The following is a 10,408-nucleotide window of genomic DNA, read 5'->3' as shown; positions in this document are numbered from 1 at the left end:
TCTTGGGTGCTTGATGCTGAAATTCATCTTGATGCGATGGGTCTGGCAGACACCATCAAAGACAAAAATCAGGCATCAAACCAAGACCGTGCCAAAGCAATGATATTCCTACGCCATCACCTTGATGAGGGCCTGAAAATGGAATATCTTACTGTTAAAGATCCAGTCATACTGTGGAATAATTTGAAAGATAGATATGACCACCTGAAGATGGTCGTTCTTCCACAGGCACGATATGATTGGACTCATCTAAGGCTACAAGATTTTAAATCTATCAGTGAGTATAATTCTGCTATGTTCAGAATTATTTCCCAATTGAAGTTATGTGGTGATAATATTACTGATCATGATATGTTGGAGAAAACTTTCACCACTTTTCATGCCTCGAATATGCTCCTGCAGCAGCAATATCGAGAGATGGGATTTAAAAAGTATTCTGAACTTATCTCACATCTTCTTATAGCCGAGCAACATAATGGGCTATTAATGAAAAATCATGAAAGCCGACCTACTGGTTCTTGTCCATTCCCTGAAGTGAATGAGACGAACTTCCACCAGGCTAAACGTGGAAAAGATTGTGGCCCCAGTCGTGGTCATGGTTGTGGTCGGGAAAGAAACTCTAATCATGGTAATAATAATGCACCAAAGAACACTCCTCACCACCAGTAGTGGAAAAGGAAGGAACAAAAGCATGAAGCGGTGCAAGCACCAAATGCAGAAAATGCATGCTATAGATGTGGAGAAAAAAGGCACTGGTCACGTACCTGTCGTACGCCAAAGCACCTGGTTGAGCTTTATCAAGCCTCCCTAAAGAAGACAGAGAAAAATACTGAAGCAAATTTTATTTCTGAAGATAATTTAGACTTCATGCATTTGGATGTAACTGATTACCTTGCACTCCCAGAAGGAGAAACAAGTCATGTAATCGGTGGTGAATCTGTAGAAATGTAAATATTTTAATTTTTGTTATTTGTAATAGATAGTATGGTTATGTAATTGTTGTACATAAAGAAAAATTATGATTTGATAATGATGTTTACTATAATATATCTTGTTTATGTCATTTTGAAGAATATGGATAACATTATTAGATCAACTTAAACTCTAGCAGAGTTTGCAAGAAATATACAACCACAAGAAGTGGTTATATTTCGTATATCTCATTGTAATTATATTTTGTTAACTACCAGAAGTGGTATATGCCTATGATCACCAGAAGTGATAATTTAGGCTTTCTATGGTTACAATTGAAGATAAGCTACATAAATATTCTCTATATTAAATGCACGCCTCGATTTGCTCCTGAAGTAGTAAATATTTTAAAAGAGGTTGAGGCATCACAATTTGATGTGATTAATGCGCATTCAGATAATTATGTTCGATTTCCTGAAGGATGAGAACTTTTGATAATATTAATCCATTCCCTGAAGTGAATGTGACAATACTAATAAGTCGGGTAAATATGAACGCGCTCTTGATGTGAATACATTACAATTCACCTCCAGAAGAGTTAATATAATTGAGAGAATATATACTCAATATTTCGTATTTTAAATTTGCTCCTGAAGAAGTAACACAATTGAAATTGCCTCCTGAAGTGGAAAAATATTATGAAGAGGAGTTTTCGTGTGCTTAAACAATTGTTTTACATTGTTTATTTGATTGTGATTTTCTCTCATGACACCAGCAGTGTCTGAGCAATATTTGATAGTACAAAATGTATCAACAACTCCTGAAGAGCTAAATGTTTGCCTAAAGAATACATGACACCAGTAGTGCCAGATAAATATTAGATTGTGGATAATAAATGAAGGCTCTCGAAGAGCTTATATACAAATATGTCATTCATATTATATGATTATGGTCAAAACATATGTTGTAGTAAACCTGAAGTTTACTAATACAAATGGCTATCATATTGAGACTACAAATGATTGGAAGATTGATAATCTTCATGTTTCCACAATCATAGGGGGTAAAATAATATGTATGTGAGAAGTTACCCGCCTTATTCTTTAATTTGTACTATATCATGTATCACAGTAAACCAGAAGTTTACTAAAGCAAAAGTTTATGCCATAGTAAACCAGAAGTTTACTAAGAGATAACACATGACATGATAAACTTGAAGTTTTCATTTGCCATTTTTAAATGAGCTATTTGAGAATTCAGATAAGCATATACTAAAGAACTAGAAGATTCTTCAGGAATTCTCATGTGTTGCTTGTTCTCATAATGAATTGATTATACCAGCTAAAGTTGGGACTAAGACCCCTGATTCTGAAATATATAAAAGGTGAATATGGGCCCGTTCACCTATCATGTGAACCACTTATAGGTGCATATATGAGATGGTTACATGTGTAATTATTGTCAACCTGCAGTTTGGCATTTGGAATTGCTTTTCTCGATTAAGAGCATAATTTTCAGATTATGAAATCAAGACAGTTCATCTTGATAATGCTGGTTTATATCCAAGCTGGTTTAGCATTGAATACCTCCTATTAATGGCTAAACCATTGCTTATGAGAACAAAGCTTCATGTGTTGGTCTAAGATTTTCTAAATTGCATATAGCAGCACTTGTATGCATCAGATCAACAATATATGATAAGTCCTCCCCTCACAATTGGTTTAGGATCAGAAACCAAATATTTTTACTATCTTTTGTTGCGTGGTATATGATTAATTTCTCTACCATAATACACAAAGATATGTTTCCCAAAGATGATTGGGGATATATGTTAGTTTTTCTAACATTTGGGGGATGGAATAAACAGTTGAAAAATATGCTATATGAATCGAATTATCATGATCCTCACTTAGAAGATAATTCAAGTCGAATGCCAGAAGCATTTGCTGATCCAAAATTAAATATCATATTTCAGCTGCAAATGCTCCTATTAAAATTAAAGTCCCTGAAGGATAGAGTTTACTGTACGCATGAAGCGTGGTAGACCAATCGGTTCCAAAGGTAACAATCCTTGAAAAATAGTAGGAGCTAATGATCAAAATGATCATAATGAGGAGGAAATAAGCTCTAGAAGAGCCCACGACATAACATTTCATGAAACTCCCGAAAAAGTTCAGGTACCTGAAAATAAAGAAAGTGATGAGATCTCCACAAGTTATGTCGCTTCGGAACTGACACAAAATGATCGTCGACGATATATTTAATACAATATAGTGCACAATATTGTAAAAGATTGTGAGGATCGGACTAGCAGTCCAGACACTTGAAGATGTCATACCATTTAGATACAAGTCTTAACCTATATGACTTATTTGGCTAAATCTATATGAAGATCCTTGAAGGATTGAAAATGCCCGAAGCATATAATTCAAAGTCTTGAGAAATGTACTCGATCAAATTATAAAGATCTTTGTACGGTTTAAAGCAATCTGTGCGCGTGTGGTATAATCGCCTCAGTAAATATTTGCTGAAAGAAAGTTACATAAATTATGTTATTTGTCCATGTATTTTTATAAAGAAAATGTCATCAAAATTTGTTACACTTGTTGTTTATGTTGGTGACATAAATCTTATTGGAACTCCGGAAGAGCTCCAAGAGGGTCTTAAAAATACTTTTACATGGACAAAGTGTACCCATTAAGTACACCAATGAATATTCAATCACTTGAAGTGAATAAGGATCCGTTCCAACCTCTAGAAGAGGATGAGGAGCTCCTTGGTCCTGAAATACTCTATCTCGGTGTAGATGGTGCACTTATTTATCTTGCTAATGCTAACAAAAGTGGTGCAGATCGTATTGGTAATGCAGATGCATGTTATTTATCTGATACCCATAAAGCTCGATTTCAAACCGGCAAGCAGGGAGTGCATATGATTGAGATCAGTGATTCATTCGAGAAACATGTGGGTTGAAATGTGATAAAAGACCCACAATATTATACGGAGACAATGTTTCATGCAAAGCACTATTAAAGGGAGGATTTATAAAAGGAGATAGAACGAAGAACATTTCACCAGAATTATTCTACATACATGATCTTCAGGAAAATTGTGACATTGGTGTGCATCAAATTAGTTCAAGTGACAATCCAACAGATTGTTTTTACCAACATCAATTTTTGAGAATATGGTATACAAGATTGGAATACGGAGACTCAAATATTTGAAATAAGGTTTTCTTCAGGGGGAGTAAAATGCGCGCTGTACTCTTTTTCCCTTACTAAGATTTTTTCCACAGGGTTTTCCTTATAAGGTTTAATGAGGCAGTCAGCAATGCGTATTACTAAATATGTGTACTCCTTTTCCTTCACTAGGAATTTTTTCCCACGTGGTTTTTCCTAGTAAGGTTTTAATGAGGCACATTATCTTTTAATGAACATTCAAGGGGGGGGGGGGTGTTATAAATATATTATATTATGGATGTTCGTTTAGTACTCCGTTGTAAATAAGCTTCCTGAAGAATTTTATCCATATGGGACTCCACCGTAAATATGTTTATCTATTTAAGTACTCTATTGGAAATAAGCTTCCTGAAGAAGCTTATCACTTCGATACCCGATTATGGATAAACATTACCCCCGGTAGAAGATTATTCATATCGAGTATAATAAGCTTATCCTTTCAGTACCCAGTTATGGATAAACATTACCCCCGGTAGAAGATTATCCATACCCGGTATAATAAGCTTATCCTTTCTGTACCCAGTTATGGATAAATATTATCTCCGGTAAAAGATTATCCATATCGGGTATAATAAGCTTATTCTTTCAGTACCCAGTTATGGATAAATATTATCCCCGGTAGAAGATTATCCATATCGGGTATAATAAGCTTATCCTTTCAGTACTTTGTTATAGATAAACATTGATCTCAGTAGAAGATTATCCATATCTAGTATAGTAGTAGCTTACACAACAGCTTCCTTTCTTCTATAAATAAAAGAGATTTCAGTTTATTATGTACATCAGTTTGAATTCGAATAATATATCAGTTTCTCTCTATACTTGTCTTTACTTTATAGTCTTTATTTTATAAGAGTATTGATGTAAAAAAAAAGGTGATGTTTTTCGTGTTGATTTCTTTGAGAACGTTTTCTACACGTTTTGTACACAAAATTACATTTTGTGTAAGTTTTGCTTGTATCGGACGGGGAGAGAAAGAGAAAAAAGGCACGTAAAGACTAAGAAGAAGCAAGATTGAGACACGTCACTTCATAATTTGGTATAGTTCATCTGCCAAAGTGGACGTGGCAATCATGCAAGTGTATATCACAAGTCCATTTATGAGCTGTTCTAATGTGAGACCCACGCATCCTAATAACGTGGAGGAAGACGAAAAAGCCTTCTGAAATTCCCAAAATCTTTATTCTACTAAAATAACAATAATAATAATAAAATAAGTAAGACTATCCATTTCATTGTTGTTTTTTCAATTCTGGTTTTTTGGCCCTTTTTGCCAACTAGGTAAGACAAATAGCACAGGCTAGCCAGTTTCGGATTGGCCATATAAAAATAGCTAGCATTTGTAAAGTTATTAAAAAATAGTTATTATTTTATTGCAACACAAAAAGTTACAGCATAATATACTGGAGATCTGTGTACATGTGTATGAACTTTCAGTATATTATGCTAGAACTTCAACACGCAAAAAGTTCCAGTATATTATGCTGAACCGGTATATTATACTGAAACTTCAGTATATTATACTGGAGTATTTTTTCGGATTTTGAACAGTATTTTCGTTCAAATTTATTTTTATATAAAAAATAATTAAATTTTAATTACTTTTATAAATTTGATATTTTTGAATTTCTCCCGCGGTCACCTGGTACTTTTAATTTTGGGCTGGCATGAATTATTAAAACCCCATTATAGTCCTTATCCAATTATTTACAATTTGCTTAGATTTCATGTCCAAGCAACATAGTATTGTTATCTTAATATACACTCAAATATCTTATATAAAAAATATACTCCAATAAAAGTATAATCAGGCGTCAAAAGGAGAGCTGGAAGCGAATGAAAAGAAGGAATGACGAAAAAGTGATAACGAAACATGGTGTTCAAAAATAAATAAATAAATAAAAAGTAAAAAACAAAATTTTGCCACATTAATACGACGTCGTGTTGGTTGTGATTCTTTTGTAGTTTCCAGGAAAAAAGGCAAACGAAAAATATCGTTGGTGTGACTTGTGAGAGAGAGAAAGATACCTGAAAGGTTGTTCACCTGTGCCTTTATATGTTTGGTTTACAAATGCAAACCACCCTTCTTTAATTTCTTTTGCTCTCTCTCCCCCCATTTTCTCTGTATTATTATTGATATTGATTCTTTTTACGAAAAAACCGAAAATCAACTCCAAATTCAAAGATTGTTGCCACCCCTAACGCCCAAACAACAACAAAAAAAGCTTCACCTTTACAATACCAATTTTGGTTCATAAAGCTTCACCTCTAATTGTCACATATTGATATACCAAAAAGAAAAAAATACAAAGAGGAACAAAAGAAATTGTAGAATTTGAAAAGGCTTTTTTTGTCAATGGATAGTATTTGTTTAACGGGAGGGATTCAAGGTATGGCGGGGCCGATCGCCGTCGCCGGCACCGGAGCCTTAGACGTCCGTGCAACCCAATTTAGTACATCCGCCGTTGGCCGTTCGTCGGCGGCGTCTATGTCGGTTGAAAAGCCATCTTCTTCTCAGAGGAATAAAAATACATCATGGGGTTTTTCATTTAGGTACCCACTTAGATCCTTTTGGTCAGGGGGTAAAGGAAGGTACGATGCAATAGCTGTAGACGACGCCGTATTGATGGATGAAAAGGAGGAGAAGAAAGATGAGGAGGAGGGGCAAAATGGGAATTGGGTATTGAAGATTTTGCATGTTAGGTCTCTGCGTAGTAAAGATGAGGATGATGATGTAGGGGACAAGGGTGGTGGTGGTGGTGTTGAAGATGATGTTCAAGAAAACAGTGGACGGCAAAATAGTCAATGCGGTGGTGGGGATGAAGAGTGTGATGTGTGTTCTGTAGATGATGATGAAGAAAAATTCAAATTTGATAGAAATTCTTTTTCTAAGTTGCTAAAAAGGGTGTCATTAGCTGAAGCTAGATTGTATGCTCAGATGTCTTATTTGGGAAGTCTGGCTTATTCTATTCCCCAAATTAAGGTAATTTCTTCTTAACCTTTTTTTGTCTATGTTGATTGCTCATTGTTTAATTTCTGAGGCTATTTGGAAAAATAAGGTCTTGTGAATGGAGAAACGGGTAGATAACAGATATGTGATTGGATTAATGTATTGCATAAATTGATGGAATATGAGTATGTAGATCTAACTTCTTCACTTGCTTCTGTAAAAGGGGTGTCAGCAAATTACAGCTTTTATTGCCTAATTTTAGTGTTCTGAGGTTACAAAGGTCTCAAAAGGCGCGATCTTTAGCTTTAGAGATATTTTCTTATGCATGATTAATGATTTGGGTTTTAAGGAATCAAGAATTATCCCTTCTTCTAGTTGAACCAATAAGTCTAGATTTGAAGAAACTTGGAAAAGACAATGTTTTTCAAGATAGTCTGTTCATAATATGCTTATACAAGCTTTAACCGTGCTCTATGATTGTGTCAAGTGGACAATTTGATCTTTGGTTTATTCTGTTTCTGTGTTAGAAGCAATGTCATCTGGCAGCCATGTTATGGGATTTCATGCTTCTGTTTTTGTTGGTGCAGCCAGAAAATTTATTGAGGAATCATGGATTGCAGTTTGTCACTTCTTCATTGGAGAAGAAAGAACAGGCATTGAAAGCTGAGAAAGAGAAGGCAGAAGCTGAAGGCCAGGAGAAGAAAGAGAATGAAGTTGTTCAAACTCAGGTAGAAGAAAAGAACACTACAAATTCAGTAGAAGGGGATATGAAGACCAGTGGGAACAGGATAAGTGCATCTACTGCTTACCATATAGCTGCCTCTGCAGCATCTTATCTGCACTCTCATACAAAGAGCATTCTTCCGTTTAAATCGTCCAACTCTGTGCCAAATAAAGATTCCTCTGAAACAACCATCGGAAGCGGTGAAAATGTAGTTGGAAGGAACAGGGAAGTTGCTTCTTTTATGGCGACCAGTGACTCAGTTACATCAGTAGTTGCTGCAAAGGAGGAAGTAAAGCAGGCTGTTGCAGACGACCTGAACTCGAATCATTCTTCACCCTGTGAGTGGTTCGTATGTGATGATGATGAGAGTTTGACAAGATTTTTTGTCATTCAGGTATGCATCATAGCCCAATTTGATCTTCACCTTTTCACTCTCCATTGTGTTGCTAAATTTCATCTTTAATTACTGTCAGGGATCAGAGTCATTGGCATCATGGCAAGCAAATCTATTCTTTGAACCTATTCAATTTGAGGTATTTAGGCACTCAAATAAGTGCTTGCGCAAAATTTAAACTGTGTTCTGTTTTCTAGTCTGACTGTGTTGTTGTGCTAGCATAACGCGCACAAGCACTTTCCTAATAAAATCTTGTGACAATGCATTGACGGAGAGTTGTGATTGCATCTTTCTTTTTTAGGGTTTGGATGTGATGGTCCACAGAGGTATCTATGAAGCTGCAAAGGGAATGTACGAACAGATGCTGCCGGAAGTACGTTCACACCTTAAATCTCATGGTAGTTGTGCCAAATTCCGTTTCACTGGGCATTCCCTTGGTGGAAGTTTATCATTGCTCCTCAATCTCATGCTGCACATAAGGGGAGAAGTTCCTCCTCCTTCCTTGCTTCCTGTTATAACTTTTGGTGCACCGTCAATAATGTGCGGAGGAGACCGCCTCCTTCGCCACCTTGGCTTGCCTCGGAGTCATCTGCAGGCAATCACAATGCACCGAGACATTGTACCCCGAGCCTTCTCTTGCAATTATCCCAATCACGTTGCAGAATTTCTTAAAGCAATCAATGGAAACTTCCGCAATCATCCATGTCTGAATAATCAGGTAGAGAATAATGTTGCTCCATTTACCTAGAGAATGATTTACGTGTTAGTCTTTTAAGTTCTATGGTTACTCACGTCTCTGTTTTTATATCAACAGAAGTTGTTGTTTGCTCCAATGGGGGAATTCTTAATTCTGCAGCCAGATGACAAGTTCTCTCCAAACCACGACCTGCTACCTTCAGGCTCCGGTCTGTATTTAATGAGCGATCCTGTATCAAGTTCAGCAGAGGCAGAAAAACAAATCCGAGTCGCTCAGTCTGTGTTTTTAAACTCACCCCACCCGCTTGAGATCCTAAGTGATCGCTCAGCCTATGGTTCTGGAGGAACAATACAAAGAGATCATGACATGAACTCGTACTTAAAATCTGTAAGAAACGTAATTCGCCAAGAGCTGAACAGTATCAGAAAAGCTCGGAGGAAGCAGAGGCGCAGAGTTTGGTGGCCATTGGTTGCACCAAGTGGGGTTAATGCTGGTATTGTTGTTAGAAGGCATGTGGAATCAGGTAATATGGGCCGTGGCCAGTTCAACTTTGCTGGCATTTTACATAGTGGAAAAGAGTCATTGAAGCGGTTCAGTACGCTAGTTGCATCGCAGCACATGCACTTGCTTGTGGTGCTTCTGTTTCCTGCACGGTTGCTTATCGTTGGGACTTTCAGCATGTTGAACTTCCGTTGAATCGCCAGAAAAAGCATTGGACAAGTTAAAGGAGGGTAGATGATTCTTTATTCTTTTGACAACTAAAGTCCCCCGGGATTCTGAAAGAGGGGGGCTTACCTGAATGTAAGAAACCTAAATGTCAGTATTAGTGAAAAATAGATTTACAATTTGGATCCAATTCTTATTGGTCAAAACTGTTACCGATTATTATTCCATTTATTGGAATGCAAAGATGTATATCCTATTATGTTTGATGTAGTAATGATATCGTCTCTTCTCACATAGATATTCACTTTGAATGATCCTTTGCATGAAAATGGAGCATGTATTAAATTGGAATGTGAAGGTAAGAATCATAAGCAAGATTGAAATTAGAGGCAAGGGCAAATTCAGGATTTAGAGTCAGAACGCGTACAGTTCTATTTATTTGATACACAATAAAGTGTGTTTTATTTATTTGATACGCAATAAAGTGGCTAGATCTGCCCGACTGTAACCTACTGTTAATTTATTTACATATTTAATTAATGTTACAAAAACGAATGCTAAAAGTTGGGATAATGATGGCTTGCCCTGCATTTCCAAAGTTTTGGGATGAAACGCCTTTTAAGAGGCTATTCTAATTCTGCTGATGCTTAAGTACAACCAATTGAAAATTGTTTACAAGGATTATAAACATCACAATCACCAGGAAACAAGAATAGCGATTTGTCAGAAAGTAATTTAAAAAATGATGTAATCGAAAGAGAGTGGTATTAATTATTAGGCGGGTGGAATAAACATGATATTTTAAAGATGAGAAAATATCGAA

General features: G+C 36.1%; 1 protein-coding gene across 1 annotated transcript; it reads left to right on the top strand.

Annotated features, from left to right (window-relative positions):
* The first annotated feature begins 6,227 nt into the window (after nucleotides 1-6,227).
* Nucleotides 6,228-9,879, top strand: LOC104236281 (phospholipase A1 PLIP2, chloroplastic). Its single transcript, XM_009790172.2, has 5 exons — nucleotides 6,228-7,137; nucleotides 7,692-8,222; nucleotides 8,302-8,361; nucleotides 8,524-8,940; nucleotides 9,037-9,879. The coding sequence occupies exons 1-5, from the start codon at nucleotides 6,511-6,513 to the stop codon at nucleotides 9,613-9,615; spliced, it is 2,214 nt and encodes a 737-aa protein (XP_009788474.1). The 5' UTR covers nucleotides 6,228-6,510; the 3' UTR covers nucleotides 9,616-9,879.
* The last annotated feature ends 529 nt before the right edge of the window (nucleotides 9,880-10,408 follow it).

Source organism: Nicotiana sylvestris, chromosome 9, assembly GCF_000393655.2.
Source record: "Nicotiana sylvestris chromosome 9, ASM39365v2, whole genome shotgun sequence".
Taxonomy (NCBI): domain Eukaryota; kingdom Viridiplantae; phylum Streptophyta; class Magnoliopsida; order Solanales; family Solanaceae; genus Nicotiana; species Nicotiana sylvestris.
The sequence above is the reverse complement of the archived record's forward strand: the minus strand, read 5'-3'. Positions and strand labels throughout refer to the sequence as shown.

Bases quoted from the DNA above. Each gene is read 5' to 3' on its own strand.
- LOC104236281 (XM_009790172.2), top strand. From the start codon at position 6,511: ATGGATAGTATTTGTTTAACGGGAGGGATTCAAGGTATGGCGGGGCCG. The intron at 7,138-7,691 runs GTAATTTCTTCT...TTGTTGGTGCAG, and splicing joins ATTCTATTCCCCAAATTAAG to CCAGAAAATTTATTGAGGAA. The intron at 8,362-8,523 runs GTATTTAGGCAC...TTTCTTTTTTAG, and splicing joins TTGAACCTATTCAATTTGAG to GGTTTGGATGTGATGGTCCA.